Source organism: Chiloscyllium plagiosum, chromosome 26, assembly GCF_004010195.1.
Source record: "Chiloscyllium plagiosum isolate BGI_BamShark_2017 chromosome 26, ASM401019v2, whole genome shotgun sequence".
Classification (NCBI taxonomy): Eukaryota; Metazoa; Chordata; class Chondrichthyes; order Orectolobiformes; family Hemiscylliidae; genus Chiloscyllium; species Chiloscyllium plagiosum.
The window spans coordinates 12572838-12591607 of record NC_057735.1 but is presented as its reverse complement, the minus strand read 5'-3'; the positions used below and the strand labels follow the sequence as shown (position 1 = coordinate 12591607).

General features: G+C 42.8%; 1 protein-coding gene across 3 annotated transcripts in view; it reads left to right on the top strand.

Moving 5' to 3' along the window:
* Window positions 1-18770, top strand: part of LOC122563098 (N-fatty-acyl-amino acid synthase/hydrolase PM20D1-like) — an 83863-nt gene that overhangs the window by 38942 nt on the left and 26151 nt on the right. For all 3 annotated transcript variants that reach the window (XR_006315483.1, XR_006315482.1, XM_043716524.1), the window contains exons 5-7: window positions 305-424; window positions 5948-6023; window positions 17698-17759. Coding sequence is in view for 1 of the 3 variants with exons in the window: in XM_043716524.1 (XP_043572459.1) it covers window positions 305-424; window positions 5948-6023; window positions 17698-17759 (258 nt within the window). In the remaining 2 variants the exon portion in view is untranslated. The remainder of the gene's footprint in view (window positions 1-304; window positions 425-5947; window positions 6024-17697; window positions 17760-18770) is intronic.

Below are 18770 nucleotides of genomic sequence, written 5' to 3'. Positions count from 1 at the left end.
CTTCACAGGAGGCTCCCAAGCACTGAGGATGTCACCTAGACAGGGGACGAAACGTCTGCAACACAAATTCCCAGCTCGGCAAACAGAACCACAGCAACGAGCACCCGAGCTACAAATCTTCTCACAAACTTTGAAGGTAAGTGTTCCTGTGAAGTACCTCAGAGATTTTACTGAGTCAAAGGCACTACATCAATGCAAATCGCTGTTGCAGATAACATGCATGTTTTTCCTTGCTCTTGGTTTTACATGGATGTAATGAACTGAAATCTAAATTTAAAAATATCACCTCTCTCATTCTCTCCAGTATAGCTACCTCTGAAAAGGGATTTGCTACCATTAGTTTGAGTGTGAGTGTGGACACTGGCCATTCCTCAATGCCACCAAAGGAGACCAGCATTGGAATCTTGGCAGCTGCAGTGTCCAAGTGAGTATGAGACCTGTACACAGAGCTACATCACTTCACACACTCTCAATGAGCATTTTTCAGTACATATGCAAGTATCACATGATTCCAATGGTTAAAAATTTTTTAAAAACCGCAGATGCTGGAAAAACTTAGCAGATCTAGCAGCATCAGTGGAGAGAAAGCAGAGTTAACATTTCAGATCCAGAGATGCTTCTTTAGAATTCCATCTTCAGAACTTCTTCAGATTCCAATGGTATTTCTGGATACTTAGTGTATGGCTTTTCCACCTCCGTATAATTTTTAGATTCTTCTTTCCATTCAGTTCCCTCCCTACATAGTGAGAGGAGAATGCTTTAAGTGAAGATCAATTTCAAAGCACCTTGTTCTCTCAAATTATTTCACTTTAGTCTCAATGCAACTTATCTCCTGTCAGTGACATGTTTGATCTTAGTGAAGTTGTCTGATTTAAATTTGTAATAAAGCTGAATGCACAGCTGGTCACTTCTAAGCTTGATTTATCCAGCATCTAATTCACTGGCTTTCCAAACTCTGATGGTACGGTGGCTTAGTGGTTAGCACTGCTGCCTCTCAGTGCCAGGGACCCAGGTTGGATTCCAGACACCGATAACTGCCTGTGTGGAGTTTGCACATTCTCCCTGTGTCTGCAAGGGTTTCCTCCCGTAGTCCAAAGATGTGCAGGTTAGGTGAATTGGCCATGCTAAATTGCCCGTAATATCCAGGGATGTGCAGGCTGTGGGAAATGCAGAGTTATAGGGATAGTGGCATAGGTCTGGGTGGGATGCTCTTCATAGGGCCAATGTGGACTTGATGGGTTGAATGGCCTGCTTCCACACTGTAGGGATTCTATGATCTATTAGGCAAAAGTGAGTATTGCAGATGCTGGAGATTCGAGTCGAAAGTGTAGTGCTGGAAAAGCACAGCAGGTCAGGCAGCATCTGAGGAACAAGAAAATCGATGATTCATCTGATGCCGATTTTTCTGCTCCTCAGATGCTACCTGAACTGCTGTGCTTTTCCAGCACCACTCTAATCTAGACGCTGTTCAGAACCTGTCAAGAGTTTAGAAGAAAGGGGATGTTATTGAACTGTATAAAATTCTGACAATAACGGACACTGGGATGATGTTTAACAACTTGACAATAACACTTCATAGAATCCCTACAGTGTGGGGATAGGCTCTTTGGCCCAACAAGTCCACACCGACCCTTCGAAGAGTATCTCAGCCAAGCCCATTCCTTTACATTTACCCCCCCTGCCTAACACACCTAACCTACACATCCCTGAACACCATGAGCAATTTTGCATGGCCAATCCATCTAACCTGCACATCTTTGAACTCTGGGAGGAAACCAGAAACTGCACCCGGAGAAAACCCATGCAGACACAGGGTGAGTATACAAACTCCACACAGACAGTTGCCCGAGGCTGGAATCGAACCTAGATCCTTGGCGCTGTGAGGCATCAATGCTAGCCACTGAACCACCGTGCCAGTAAACTAAATTGAGTTTAACAATTTTTGAATGTGACCACCCTTCTCCGTATCGGTTACTACCCCCCCACAGCCACTACACGTCCAGGTCCTGTCTTGTTTGGGTTGCTCCCTGTGCAGCCAACCCAGTTTCAATCATGTACACCTCTCATTTACTACCAGGTATTTATCTCGCTCTCTACTTCTCTCTCTATGTTTGCCTATACCTTTGATCTCTCTCTGTCTTTCTCTTTCTTTCCTCTGTTTAAGGTAACAGTGAGCCTTGCCCAGGGCAATTAGGGATGGACAGTAAATACTGGCCCAAACAGTGATGCCTACATTCCCTGAGAAATACGAGTTAACATTTCAGGTGACCTGCTGAGCATTTCCAGCAATTTCTGTTTTTGTTTCTGATTCCATTATCTGTAGTTCTTTCAGTTTTTCTTAAAATTTCTGCATTTTAAGTTCTCCACCTCTGTCATGTCCCCTCTTGTAACCTGGATGAGCAGAGGGTTGCATGTTGCTCCCTTTCTAACAACTCCTTTCCTATCCTTGTGGTTTAGTGTTACCTCTGTCCTGTTTTTATTGAAATTACTTTCCTCAGATGGAACTTTAAGTAAAGATTAAGAAAGAACAGCTTTTTATGGAACGCATTTTTTCCACACATCAGTCCCAGATTGAATGAAAAGTTGAAAATAATTGAACTAAATGTGGGCAAATAACATAATCAGTTTGACAATGGCATCTTGTCCTAATCTGGTCCCCTTACTTGAGGAGTGATGTAGTTGTATTAGATGCAGCTCAGCGGAGGTTCACTAGATTGATTCCAGAGATGTCTTATGAAGAGAAACTGAAAAGTTTAGGTCTATACTCCCTGGAGTTTAGAAGAATAGAAGGAGTTCTAATAGACGTATGTGGCTCAGTGGTTAGCACTGCTGTCTCACAATGCCAGGGACCTGGATTCAATTCCAGCCTTGGGCGACTGTCTGTGTGGAGTTTGCATATTCTGTCCATGTTTGCGTGGATTTCCTCCGGGTGCTCCAGTTTCCTCCCACAGTCCGGTGATGTGCAGGTTAGGCAAATTGGCCATGCTAAATTGCCTCATAGTGTTCAGGGATGTGTAGGTTAGGTGCATTAGTCAGGGGAAATGTAAAATAACAGGGTAGGAGAATGGGTCTGGATGGGATACTCTTCAGAGTGTTGGTATGGACTTGTTGGGCCAAGTGGCCTGTTTCTGCATTGTAGGGATTCTGTGATAAGATGCTGGAGGGGATTGAAAAAGTAGATGTGAAGAGTATGTTTCCTCATGGGGCAATCTCGAACAAGAGTCATAGAGTCATAGAGATGTACAGCACGGAAACAGACCCTTCGGTTCAACCCGTCCATGCCGACCAGATATCCCAACCCAATCTAGTCCCACCTGCCAGCACCCAGCCCATATCCCTCCAAACCCTTCCTATTCATATACCCATCCAAGTGCCTCTTAAATGTTGCAATTGTACTAGCCTCCACCGCATCCTCTGGCAGCTCATTCCATACACGTACAACCCTCTGCGTGAAAAAGTTGCCCCTTAACTCTCTCTTATATAAGAGGTTATAGTTACAGGGTTTTAAAACTTCTCTCAAAGGTCTATGTATCCGAAGAACTCAGAATGTGATGGATGTTGGGACAGTGTCTGTTCCCTCCTTAAATTTACTGAGATTTTTAAGGACTGGTGGGTTGTCGGGTCATGGGGAACAGGCCAGAAGGTGGAGTTGAGGCCCACATGAGTCAAGAGTACGGTGCTGGAAAAGCACAGCAGGCCAAGCAGCATCCGAGGAGCAGGAAAATCGATATTTCGGGCAAAGGACCGTCATTAGGCCCACATGAGATTACCCATGATTGTACTGAGTGTCAAAGCAGGTTTGAGGGGCCGAATGGCCTACTCCTGCTCCTAGTTCTTGTGTTCTTATCTGCTGTCACAGGTGGATGGAGAAACTAACACGACATAGTTTTGAAGAAGACAAGGGGGCTAATTATTAAGTGTCTTGGTTCATATTTATCCCTCACTAGAAGTCATGCAAACAGTTTTTCTGCTCATTGCTGCTTGTGGGATCTTGCTGTGCAAAGTTGTTTGCTACGTTTCCACGTGGCAATAGTGTCAACATTTTTCATAAGCACTCCATTAGCTGCGAAGCACTTTAGAATGTCTGTAGATGCTATGCAAATTTAAGTTTTGTCTTTGCACCCATTTTGGCAACCTTCCAAATGCACCCAGAGTCAGAGCTCCACTCCTGCCCGCCCACATTCCTGTGTGAATCCATCTTGCACCACCAGCCATGAGTCAATTAATAAGTATTCATGGTGGAATCTCTTGAACTATTTGCTCTGCTTGATGTTGCCCGTGCTGCACAGCGTTTAAAATTTACAGATGCCCACAACCCAATGGGGGGGAACCACACTTAAAAATCAAAGGACAGGAAGGACATGAAAAACCATTCGTGGGATGAAAGAAAAGATGTGGGATCCACAATCACTGACCTCTGGTTGAGTTCTTAGAAAGTCCTCCCTTCAAAACTGCTTTTGCTCCTGCGGAGTTTCCTTCTCTGTACGGCCAGAGACTGGGATTAAAAACAAAGTTAAACGTAGAAATCCTGATTTTAGCTCAGGCTAGGGCGAGTAGACCATTGAGGGCAGTGGGGTTAGATGAATTCTAAACTGTCTGTCCATCCCAAGGCACTGCCAATGAAGACTCAGACCTTGCACGGGATCTTCTGATCCTGCCAGAGGTCCCTGCCCAGTCTACCGGCAGGAGCAGGGCTTTGGGTAGCAGTCACTCTTGAGTAATGGTCCTGAGGAGTCAGATATGGGGGTAGGACAGAAGGCCAACATAGCTGGCAATGGGGCAGCTAGGAAGTTGGATAAGGAAATCTCAAAGTTTTTTTCTAGGGCCTGGAGGAGTTCATTTCAATAGACAAGGAAGTCAACAACTTCCTAAATGTTTATTTTTCCAGTTCATTCACTGGATTTGGGCTTTGATTGCTAGGCCAGTGTTTATTACTGAGAAGGCGGTTAAGAGTCAAAAATATTGAAGTGGGTCTGGAGTCACATGTAGGCTACACCAGGTGAAGATGGCAGTTTCCTTCCCTAAAGGGCATTAGTGAACCAGATGTTTTTTTTCCTACCAATCAGCAATAGTTTCATGAACAACATTAGATCCTTGAATCTCGATTTTTATTGGATCAGATTCCACCACCTGCCCTAGTGGGATTTGAACCCAGGTCCCCAGAACCTTGGATTAATTGTTTAGTGATAACACCACAAGGTCTCCAGCTTCCATTTCTGGGTAGTTCTGATCCCAGATTGTGTGACAAAATCGTATTGGCCTCCCCACTCATGCCTGCGCTGAAAATTATATTGCAGCCCAATCTGTTTGCTTAACACAGGGTGTTCCACTCACCACCCACTGGGAGCTACTCATTGAACCATGGTTCAAACACATCACGAAACCTCCTCTAAATCCATAAAATGTGCATAGATAACCCAAGATTTAACTTTACCCAATACTTAAGACTCACATTGAATGAGTCAATAATGCAATTCCTGGGAAATTCTTTGACACCTCAACAATTCAATGTAAGAAAAATTGGCCAATGACCAACAGACCTTCTGTATTCAGAATTATAAGACCAAAGATTTTGAGCCATGTAGACATTCTAAGTCAAGAGTGTGGTGCTGGAAAAGAACAGCCAGTCAGGCAGTATCCGAGGAGCAAGAGAATCGACGTTTTGGGCATAAGCCCTTCATCAGGAATGAAGCCCTCCGATTTATCTCTCAGCCCTCCCCATCCCACAAACCTCATTCCTGATGAAGGGCTTATGCCTGAAACGTCGATTCTCCTGCTCCTCGGATACTGCCTGACCGGCTGTGCTTTCCCAGCACCACACTCTCGACTCTGATCTCCACCATCTCCAGTCGTCACTTTCTCCTAGACATTCTAAGAAGCAATGGTCCGCCAATATTTATAACAGCACTTTGTAAGAATGCCTAAACCTATTTCTCCTTATTTCTAGACTGGAAAAGAACCCAATGCCCAGAATGTTTGGACAAGGACCAGAACGTGGATTATTTGAACACCTGAGTCCTCAGGTATGTTTTTGTCTGCAAAAAATGTTGATCATGTGCGATAGAAGGCCTAATCTATCATGCTTCAGACAGGAACATTGCCGTGTTTATTTCAATAGACAATGATTTAAATACAGTTGTATTTCTAGACAGTGATTTTTGTCTTTTTGCTTTCAGTCATGAGAAGTATCACGTGAAAGCATGTATTAGTTAACTACACCAGGTAGCATCATTTGTCCTGATGATTGAAGATTACGGCGCAGTAATTTTGCAGTTACCACTGTTCAACCTATTGCAGGGATGCGATGAAAGCCAATAACTATTCTCACAGTTTAACTTTGTGCTTTGGTCCAACTACCAGTTGCTGCGTGTTAGATTTGTCAGAATGCCTTGCCTATGCTTAGCCCTGGAATTAGGCTGAGTTAGGTAGGTGGAGTGCAAGGAGGTTCATATAGTTTATCAATACCAACATTGAACAGTTGACCCAAATGGCCAGCATCCATACTATATGTTCTATATATTGCTATATATGGGACTCCCCCAGATCTCTAGATCTTGCTTTGATTTCTGGTAAATAGCCTAAGGCAGCAGAACAAATCTGTTATATCATTGTCCATGTAATATATAATTGGAGATGCAGTCAAAATAGTTTTGATCATATGTTGTTTTGTATAGAGTGAATTGTTGTGAAAATCAGAATGTTAGTTACTGGTGTCTTTTGTAAATACTTAACCAGTAAATACATTTGATAATTTAATTTTGGTCTGAATCCTGCCTGACAAATTAATTAGAATTCTTTTGAGGTGGTAATAAGCAGGATAGATAAGGGGGAAGTTGATGTTACATATTTGGCTTTTCAGAAGATGTTCGATAAAGTACCATACATTGGACTACTTAAGAACATGAAAGGCTATGTTATTGAATGTAGGATATTAACATGGATAGAGGATTGGCTAATACAGTAGAAGAGAGAGTTATGATTATGGGGGGCATTTCCAGGAAGGCACCTTTAACTAGCGGAGTGCCATAACGATCAGTACTGAGTCACAATTATTTGCAGTACATTATTGACTTGATTGAGAGAAGTTAATGTATTATCACCAAGTCTGCAGATGACACAAGTGAGTATAGACTGATTAATCAAGTGTGCAAAAAATAGGCAGATGGAATAAAATGTTTGAAAATGTGAGGTTATGCACTTTGGTGTGAAGAATAGAGAAATTTAATATTATTTAAATGGAGTAAGATTGCAGAAAGCTGCAACATAGAGGAATGTAAGGGTCATTGTGAATGCTAGCTTTTTGTGATTCATACAAATTAAGTGGGTAATAGGCAATGTAAATGTAAAGTTGGCTTTTGTTTTAAAGGGATATCTTCTGGGCAACTTCCTCACAGGATGAGCTCTTGACTTCATTCATGCCACCATAGAGATGACGACAAAAATAAAGCGAAAGGCCAGTTACCACAAGCTTAAGATCATAAGAAATAGGAACAGCAGTAGGTCGCTCAGCTTGTTCTGCCATTCAATAGGATAATGACTGACCTGACATTCCTCATGTCCACCTTCCTGTCCTTTCCCTGTAACCCTTCATTTTCAGACTGATCGACAATCTATTTCAGCCTTAAATATACACAAGGACTCTGCCCCCACAAATTCTTCCTCATCTCAGTCTGAAGTTGGTTTCTTCTATTCTGAAACTAATCGTCTGGTCTTAGTCTCTCCCATCGGAGGAAGTCTCCGCTCAGCATTTACCCAGTCAAGCCCCTTGAGAATCCTATATGTTTGAATGAAATTCTTCATTCTTCTTAAGTCCATTGAGTAGAGTCACTAACCGTTTAGCCTTTGCTGATAAAACAGTCCTCTGTACTAGGGATCATCCTAGTGAACCTTCTCTGAACTGCCTCCAGTGGAATATCTTTCCTTAAATAAGGAACCAGATCTGATCTCACCAGCTCCTTGTACAGTTGCAATAAGACCTGCTGCCTGGTGTCCCAACCCCCTTTCGTTAGCTTTCTGCGTTTTGTGCACAAGTACCCCAAGTCCCTTTGTGTTGCAACTTTCTACAGTTTTTTTCTTCATTGAAGCTTGTTTTAATCAGTGAGGGAATCAAGGGTTATGGGGAAAAGGCAGGAAAGCGGAATTGAAGATTATCAGATCAATCAAGATCTCATAGAATGGCGGAGCAGAATTGATGGGCCAAATGGCCTACCTAGGCTCTTATGTCCACTACCATTGCCACCACTTCTGCAACCTATTTGTCTAAACGAACATGATACAAAGAAAAGTGGATGCTGGAAGGAGATGGTGACAGCTTTAGTGGCATTATGGCCAGGCTGTTAATCCGAAGAAAGTGAGGACTGGAGATCGGAGTCGAGAGTATGGTGCTGGAAAAGCACAGCAGGTCAGGCAGCATCCAAGGAGCAGGAAAATCGATGTTTAGGGCATAAGCCCTTCCTGATGATGGCAGAATTTGAATTCAATAAAAATCTGGAATTAAGAGTCTAATGATGATCATTGTTGATTGTCAGAAACATCCATCTGTTTCACTCATGTCCTTTAGGGAAGGAAACTGCCACCCTTACCTGGTCGGACATGCATGTAACTCCAGAACAATATAGTTGACTCTTAACTGCCCTCGAGGCAATTACGGATGGGGCAATAAATGCTGGTGATGCCCTCATGCCATGAATGAATAGAGAAAGAAACTAAAACAGAAATTGCTGAAGAAATGCTAACTCTGCCTTCTCTCCACAGATGCTGCCAGACCTGCTGAGTATCTCCAATAATTTGTTTCTATTTGTCTACAGACTGCCTTCATCTTTGCTATAGAGTGATTTTAAAAAGAGAAAAATACTGTCAATGTGGGTTCTGAAATGGGGCGGAATTTCAACAGAATATCTTATAACCTTGATCACAATTTAGTAAGTCAGGGAAGGAATGCAAACAGCCATTTGTGCTATTTTTTTTCAATGACTGACTTTTCTATCAGACATACAAAGAACTTCCACAAAAAACCACAGAAATTCCAATAATAGTTTTCTTTTCATCTGTAATGTTTGCATTGACTCTGGCTCTCGGCATCATAGATTTTATACTTTAATCGTGCAGTGAAAGATCAGAGATGTGAAGTGGTTTGAAGCACGATATGTACAACCCCATTCTGAAAAAAACGTTTTATCTTTGCGCAATGCAGCTGCACGAGGAGTCAGCTGGTTTGCATTAGAATAAAATGGCCACCAGAAACATGTTGAAAATTAGTTCAATGCAGTGTTTCAGGATTAAGTTATCTTATCTTTCTGAAAAATCCCATGTTGCAAATTCCTGAAAATTACTTCCTGTATTTCTAGCATTAAGCTCCCAGCACATTGATGTTTTCAAACTGGGTTCCATGAAGAGCAAAAGTAATATTTCCCTGAACTGCAGCGTTTGTGTTTCAATGAAATCGGTTTTGTTTCTTTTATGGAAATCTGCAACTTACAGCTCAGCACCTACTGCTGTCTGTATCCTTACAGAGCACATTTTTATGAGTAATTATAGGAAATACGTAAATTTTTTTGCATTAGTGATCCCCCAGTAATAGTCAATTGGATACATTTTTCAGCCCAGTATGTGTAAACCTTGTAACTAGAAACTAAGTATGGCCTAGAAATAAATGATACGGATATATTTAGCAAAATATGAAATTAGAATCATAAACGTTTAACACAGAAAAGGAAGCCCATTTGGCCCATTGTATCCACAATGGCTGACTAGTAGCTATTGTTATGATCGGTCCTGGGGCAATGTCCCTCAGTTTATTACGGTTTGCAGACAGGACACCCCAAACCATTAAAGTTCTGGCTGAGGAAGGATACACTGGCTCCCCCTTTTCATTCATCCACTCCTCTGGTTGGTCATAACAAGGTTAATTTAAAAAGTTTGGGATACCTTTCTCTTAGATCAAATGAATGCATGCTTCAAATGGGGCCAGTTGAACCAGGCTCCCTTTAGTTAAAAAAAGGATGAGGTTATTTGTTACTAACCATGAGAAGAAATAATAGCACAACACATGCATACACACAGATTAGGATTAAGAAGAAAAAAAGACAAAGGTTATAAAGACGATCAATCTCTGAACCGTTCATGAAGAGTGCATAGTAAAACGGTGGATGTTACCAGTCGTGTAAAAGTTGGTAATTGAATGGTCACTTTCAGAATTCTAAGCCTTGTTGATTGAAATTTTCTGATCCTGGTTCCTTTCAACAGTACCTGGTTGGCAGCACTTAGATTAGGAGAGGGTCTTTTCCTTTCATCACCTGCCGTCCAGGGATGCGTTATGGCTGCTCTTCACTCAAAAATACGCCCAACTCTGTCTTGGAAATATTCAGTAGCTCAGCCTCCACTGCTCACTGTGGAATAGAATTCCAAGCCGTTCTAGCCACTTTCAAGAACCTGTGGGCATTCACTCCGACGACCCTCAGTTCCTTTTTAATGTGCTTCTATCTCGTCAAGTCTATCAGACCAATAGTGGCTGAGTGGCCACATTCTCACTGTAGGTCTACAGGTTGTGAGTACTTAAAATCCATTCCAGAGCCTTTGGTGTGTCATCTCAGCAGGCATTTCAGTGAAGTGCTACACTGTCTGTTTGAGGAAACATAACTTAATCTATTCTACGTTGAGAGTGTGTGCTGGAAAAGCATAACAGGTCAGGCATTCCTTCATCAGGAATGCCCGAAACGTCAATTCTTCTGCTCCTCAGATGCTGCCTGACCGGCTGTGCTTGTCCAGCACCACACTCTCGACTCTGATCTCCAGCATCTGCAGTCCTCACTCTCTTCTCAATCTATCCTATGTTTGACTTTACACATTAGGTGTACCTTTAACATTTGTTAGAAATTAGTGGCTATTGAAAAACCTGGTTTACTGCCCATTTCCCAGTTGGATCTTACAGTAATGATGTGATTGAACAAATCAATATTAAAGGTCTCACTGGTTGGCTTGAACACATTATGTAATAGTATGTTTAAGAATTAATTTGCATTTGGAGAGCCAGGGATTAATCAAGAACAATCAGCATGGTTTTATTAAGGGGAGGTCGGGTCTTACCAACTTGATTGAATTTTTCGAAGAGGTGACCAGATGTGTCGATGACAGCGATGGTTTTGATGCTACTTGGATTTCAGCAAGTCTTTTGATAACGTCCAGGATGGGACATTTATAGCAAATATAAGAACCCATGGGACACAAGGAAATTTGGCAAATTGCATCCACAATTGGCTGAGTGGCAGGAAGCAGAGAGTGAGGTTTGAGATGTGTTTTGCTGGTAGAATATCTGTGCCAAATGAGGTCCCACAGGGGTTGTACTGGGGCCCTTGGTGTTTGTGGTTTATATAAATGATTTAGACTTGAATGCAAGAGGGTTGCTCAGTAAGTTTGCCAATGATACAAAAATTGGTTGAGTGGTAAACTGTGAGAAACATAGCGTACAGATGTGCTGATGAGATAGGCTTGATCAGTGGCAAATGGAATTCAATCCAGATAAAGGTGAGGTGATGCACTTGTGCAGGACAAACAAGGCAAGGGAATAAATGATGAACAATAGGATCCAGGGAAACACCAAGATTCAGAGGGACCTTGGTGTGCATATACATTGGTCCCTTAAGGTATCAGGACAGGTGAATAAAGTGGCTAAAAATGGAGTATGGGATACTTGCCTTTATTAGCTGAGACTTAGCATTTAAGAGCAAGGAGATTCTGCGGGAACTGTATAAAACGTTGGTTAGGCCTTGGTTAGAGCACTTCTGGAATCCACATTGTAGGAGGGATGTGATATCACTGGAAATGGAGAGGAGATTTCCCGTGATGTTGCCTAGACTGGAGAAATTGGATAGCCTGGGTTGTTTTCCTTTGAGTAGAGAAGGCTGAGGGGGGACGTGGTTGAGATGTATATAATTATGTGAGGCACAGATAGAGTACACAGGAAGGATCCTTCTCCTTGGTGGAGGAATCAATGACCAGGGAGGCACAGATTTAAGAGAAGGGGTGGGAAGTTTAGAGGAAATGAGGAAAGCTTTGCACTTGGAGGGTGATGGGGATCTGGAATTCACTGCCTGTAAGGCTGGTAGACAGGCAGGAGGCTGGAAGAACGCAGCAAGCCAGGCAGCATCAGGGGGTGGAGAAGTTGACGTTTCAAGTGTAACCCTTCCTCAGGACTGGAAGGGTGGTAGATGCAGAAACCTACATAACATTGGAGAAATATTTAGATGTGCATTTGCATATCCAAGACATGCAAGAATGCAAGTGCTGGAAAATGGGATTAGAATAGTCAGGTGTTGTTTTAATCAGCCATGAACTCAGTGGAAAAAGGGAACTATTTCCATGCTGCAGATCTCTGATTGTACACCTCTAACTGTATGAACAAAATCTTCAGTTGTACATTTTATGCTTTTGGAGACTGAGTTGCAAAGTATTTCTAAATAATTACCCACTTGTGATTATTCTGACTCTTTCACATCGTCCATTCACCTCAGTCCCAGCAAGGATGTTACCATCCCCCATGAATAGCTGAGTAGAGTTTCATTTGTAATGCTGAAATGTTAATTTAGTTTTCATGGCATTCAGTCCAAATCCCCCTACTCCCACCCCCTCCATCCCCCTCACCCCCATCCATCTCTCTGAGCATGATATTATCTACTGGAAGGGTCTAGAATGTGGCCAAACAAAATGAGGTGGGTGACAACTTCACATCAGATCAAGAGGTCACTCGAGTAGCAAAGACGAAACCCCTCACCGTTGTTTGGCAGGAATGTCATTTTCCCAGCCTTGCAATGTAGTTTCTAGGAAACATGACAGCTCCAGGCTGGTTCTCCATCTGGTTTGATATCATGATCCATTTGGAGTCACCTAGGAGAAAGTGAGGACTGCAGATGCTGGAGATCAGAGTCAAAAGGTGCAGCGCTGGAAAAGCACAGCAGGTCAGGCAGCATCCGAGATGCAGGAGAGTTCGTGTTTCGAGCATAAACTCTTCATTAGGAAGAGCTTGTAGGAGCTGGGTTTTCTTTTGACTCCCCAGTGTCTCTCCATGACCAACAATGTACAAGTCAGGACTGTAATGGAGTACTCTCCGGTTTGCTGTGGTTTCAACAACACCTGATGATGAAGAGCTTATGCTTGAAATGTCGACTCTCCTGCTGCTCGGATGCTGCCTGATCAGCTGGACTTTTCCAACACCACACATTTGGAGTCACTCCAAACTCTCCCTGTTGGCAGCATTAGGCACTAGGTTTAATAAGCCACAAGCTAATTTAAGACTGAAATTAATTAATTAATTAATACATTTTGCTTGGATTTCTGCTGTAGTGATTGGAACGAGATCAGCCAGCTGAGCCTCATACATTATGAATTCCCTGATTTGGGCTGTTAATCTGGTCCAATCAGGGATCCCTGGCTGCCATACAAAAAGGGTGAGTGTCAGTGATACTGGCACGCTGGTGCCTGACTATTTACAAGGCAGTACTAAAGTCAAGGACTGTGGTACATGATGGGATACCGGCCTCTGTGGAATGATTTTTTTTCTTTTGCAAATTAACTTCCTAGCTCCTTGATGGCCAATAATTGGTTCTGGCCCATGAAATACCCAAGTGCCTTGCATGGGTGCGAGATTCTGGAGGCACGCTGTCCTTTTGTTTTTGAAATAGAGATTTGCAAGTTAGATCTGGAAGCTGTGATCCACAGAGTGAATGTTGAAAACATGTTACGCGTCACGTACAGTCACTATGAATCCTGCCAAATTTCACTACACTTGTGTAATCATGACCCCAGCTTTTAAACCATGCATTACTTTTGTTTTGTTTTTGCAATGCAAATGTTGCCAGCGTGAGATTACTCATCCCTAATTTTCCAGCAAAGGTGAGGATGAGGGTGAGGGTGTTCCCAAACTACTGTTCATAATGAAGTTTCAACATCTTAATCCTGTAGCAATGAAAGGTATACCTCCAAGCCCGACTGGTATGTAAATTAAAGGAGAATGTGGACATGATTATGAGGAGAGTGGAAAACCATGAAGGGTGAAAACCCTTACTTTTCTTATCCTTCAAGGTGGGTCACTCGTTTTGTTGATACTTTCAAATGAGCCAAAGTTACTGTAGTGCACCTTTATGGACAGTACTGGAAATGTGTTGCTGGAAAAGCGCAGTAGGTCAGGCAGCATCCAGGGAACAGGAGAATCAACGTTTCAGGCATAAGCCCGAAGAAGGGCTTATGCCCGAAACGTTGATTCTCCTGTTCCCTGGATGCTGCCTGACCTGCTGCGCTTTTCCAGCAACACATTTCCAGCTCTGATCTCCAGCATCTGCAGACCTCACTTTCTCCTTTATGGACAGTACACTTTCCAGCTAGGGTGTGCCTTTGGTAGACAGAGTGAAGGTTTGAATCAATGGATGGGATGCCAGTGAAGCATACTGCTTTGTTCTTGATAGAATGTAGCTTTCAGGAGTTGTTGAAACCACAGCTAGCCAGTGAACCGGAGATACTCTATTTCAGTCCTGACTTGTGTATTGTTGGTCATAGAAACACTGGGGAGTCAGAAGAAAACTCAGCTCCTATAAGCTCTAGAAACCGTGTGCTTTATGTCACTAATTTGCTTAAGTTCGCAGTCAATGGTTATCAACAGGATGTTGATCGTGGAGAACAGCAATAGCAATGCCATTGAGGATCAGAGGGTAGTGATTAATATTGTCACTCATTGTCAAAATGACCATCTCCTGTCACTTGTGAAACCAATTTTCATTTCATACAATGGCCAGCAATAATGATAAGAATACCGAGTGCGATATTTGATAGGTTGCTCTTATGACAGTTGCTGGGGTTTTACTGTGGTGAGGGTATGGGTGTGGTGCAGATGATTTTTATTTTCCTTTACGGCTGCTGTTCCAACAGCAAAATTTAGCTTGTTTAATTTGTGTGAATTTAGAATGCTGCATTGCACAGAGAAACTGCAACTTTCTGTGTAGCATGATAACCACTAAGGTTTCCCAATTTTTAAAACCAACAGCAAGGCAGTTGGTTGTCACACACAGTCTCCCAGCATCACTTCCACCCTGATTCTTCAGCTCCATTCTCCAGAATACTGTCATTGAATGCTGCAGTGCAGAAGGACTCCCTTCATGTTTGCCAAACCCTTTCTCATCTTTAAATGCAGATCTGATCCATACAGTCCTTGTGGAGACAAAGTCTCACCTTCACATTGAGGATAGCCTCCATCGTGTTGTATCACCATGCTAAATGGGACAGACTTTGAACAGATCTAGCAAATCGCGACTGAGTATTCATGACGTGCTGTGAGCCACCAATAGCAGCAGAATTATACTCCACAATCTGCAACCAAGCTCTGTACTCTTGCCATATCCAGTTGTGAATGGTGGTGAACAATTAAACAACTCACTGGAGAATGATGCTTTTCAACTATTCCTAGCCTCAATGACGGAAGAGCCCAATTCATCAGTGCAAAAGATAAGACTGAAGCTTTCACAGTAATCTTCAGCCAGAAGTGGCAAGTGGATGATCTATCTCAACCTCCTCCAGTGATGCCCAGCATTACAGATACAAATCTTTAGCCAAATCTATTCATTCCACATAATATCACAAAATGGAGGCAGTGGATACTGCAAAGGCTACGGGCCCTGACAACATTCTGGCAAGTGTACTTAAGACTGGTGTTCCAGAACTTGCTGCTTCCCAAGCCCAGCTTTTGCAGTACAGTGACGACATTGGCATCTACCCAAACATGTGGGAAATTGCCCGGATATGTCCTGTACATAAAAGCAGGACAAGTCCAATCTAATCACTTACAACCCTGTCAGTCTACATCAGAGTAAAGTGATTGTTTGGATTCCACCAGGTCCTCTCAGCTCCTGACCTCATTGCAGCCTTGGTTCAAACATGGACAAAAGAGCTGAATTCCAGAGGGGAGGGGAGAGTAACAGCCCTTGACATCAAGGCTGCATTTGACCCAGCGTATCAGCAAGGAGCCCAAGCAAAACTGGAATCAGTGGGTTTCAGGGGATATCTCTCCTCTGGGGTTAATTTGGAACCACAACTATTCACATTATACTGAACAATCTGGATGAAAGAAATGAGGGCATTGTGCTGGGTTTGCAGACGATACAAAGATAAGTTACAGTCAGGTAGTGTTGAGGAAACAGGGAGTGTGCAGAAGGACTTGGACAGTGGGCAAAGAGTGACAGATGGAATGGGGGAAGTGTGAGGTTATGCATTTTGTAAGAAGAATAAAGATGTAGGCTGCTTTCTAAATGGGAAAAGGCTTCAGAAATCTGAAGCACAAGGGATTTGGAAGTTCTATTTCTGGACTCTGTTAAGGTTAACATGTAGGTTCAGTTGGCAGTCACGAATGCAAATGCAATGTTAGCATTCATTTCAAGAAGGCTAGAATATAAGAGCAGAGATGTAATGCTGAGGCTGTATATGGCTCTGGTCAGACCACATTTGGAATATTTTGAGCAGTGTTGGATCCCATATCTAAGGAAGGATGTGCTGTCATTGGAGGGGGTCCAGAGGAGGTACATAAGAATGATCTGGGGATGAAGAACTTGTTATATGAGGAATGGTTTGAGGACTCTGGATCTGTATTCGATGGAGTAAAGAAGATTGAGAGGCGATCTGATTGAAACTTACAGAATACTGAGAAGCCTATATAGACTTGATGTAAAGACGATGTTTCCACTAGTAGGAGAGACTAGGACCCAATGGGCATGGTGTCTGAGTGAAAGATGTCTCTTTAGAACTGAGATGAGAAGGAATTTGTTCAGCCAGCTGATGGTTGATCTGTGGAACTCATTGCCAGAGAAGACCGTGGAGTACAAGTCATTGAGTGTATTGAAGACAAAGACAGATAGGTTCTTGATTAGTGAGGGAATCAAGGCTTATCGGGAGAAGGCAGAAAATGGGGTTGAGAAACATATCAGCCATGATTGAATGGCAGAACAGACTTGATGGGCTGAATGGCCTAATTCTACTCCTGTATCTTATGGTGTTAAGATCCTGGGGCTCCTTCTCTAACTGCATTCAGGTGGCTATATCTGCGCCAAATGGACTACAGCAGTTCAAGAAGGCCGCTCACTACCACTTTCTCAAGGATAACTCGGAACAGGAGTGAATTTTAACAAAATGAGGGAACTCTAGAGTGTGGAATTTAACTGGTTAAACACTAAAAATGAGACCTTATGCATTATTTAATGATACACATCATAAAGGTAAAAGGTTACCATGAAGTCCCACCTTCCCAACTCTCCCCTTGTCTGAGGCAGACTGATCTAAGGCTCAACTCAGCACTAGTCATGTCGGTCTCATGAGAGAGCAGCTCCATGGTTCTCTGGGACCTTTATACATAAGCATCATTAAAACGTGCAATCAAACAAACATAGTGCAAATGGATGAATGCTTTTGGATATTTTATTACATTGAAGGAGCTCTGCAAGTGTGAATCTGTGGCTTTGCACGGGAGAAAAAGGTACAAGGTCCACATGTTAGTGCCAGGTATTGACAGAGTCTGTGCCTTAGTACAAGGTATGATTCAAGCCAGTGTTAGTCCAAGGCATAGTTAGAGCCCCTGTGGTAGTACACAGGGACAGATGGAGTAACAAACTCTACTAACACTGGGAATGTTTGTCATCTTAAATGTCATTCCTTCCTGTTTTACAGCTACGCTTCCCTCTGAACATGGTCATGGCCAACCTGTGGCTGTTTTCTCCAATTGTTAGCAGGTAGGTAATGATCACAAAATGACACAAAATATGATTGAGTTAGGGTCTTGTGGTACAGTGTTCCTATCTTGAGGCAAGGAGGTCTGGATTTAAATCCCACCTGCTCCAAATATGTATTAAAAATGTCTATTAAAAAATCTGCACAGGCAAGATGACTGAATGATCTGTCTGAAATGTATAGTGGAGAAACAGACCTCGCTCTGTAAAACAGAAAGGCAGTAATATCAAGAAGATGTGAACAAAAGCAGTAAATGGAAAATAATGTGGTGCAGATTCTGAGATGGGAAATGTGTGAAATATTGAGAACAGATAAAATCAGGAACTAGCAACTCAGGAGGTCAGTGAAGATTGTGGGAGCATTGAGTGAAGCGGCTGAAGAGAGATTGAAATGGTTGTGGTCACCTGCTATGGGGAGAGAGAGTGTGAGAGGACGTGTAATGATGGAGGCGGGATTGCCAGGATGGAAGAGGAGGAAGACCAAACAGCAGATGAGAGGATGCCGTGGTGAGAGATTTGAATGCGGTGGGATTGAGAAAGGAACGGTGGTTGGCAGGAGAAGCTGAAGAAAGGTAATAACTAACCCAAACAAAATGGAAGCAGTGCAAAGAAGGAGAGCAGTAATCAGCCAGTTGGCTCTGTCATAGAGTCATACAGCCTGGAAACAGACTCTTCGGTCCAACCAGTCCATGCTGAACATAATCCCAAACTAAACTGGTCCCACCCGCCAGCACTTGGCTCATATCCCTCCAAACACTTTTGATTCGTGTGCTTATCTAAATGTCTTTTAAATGTTGTAACTGTCGATTCATGGTCAGTTTTATACTCCACAACAGTCTCCCTCTGAACTTCATTACCTAACTTGAAGATAGTGAGAACTGCAGATGCTGGAAAATCAGAGTCGATAAAATGTGGAACTGGTAAAAGCACAGCAGGATCAGGTGGCATCAGAGGAGCAGGAGAGTCGATGTTTCGGGCAGGACCCTTTGTCGGGACTCAAGAACACACTCTATC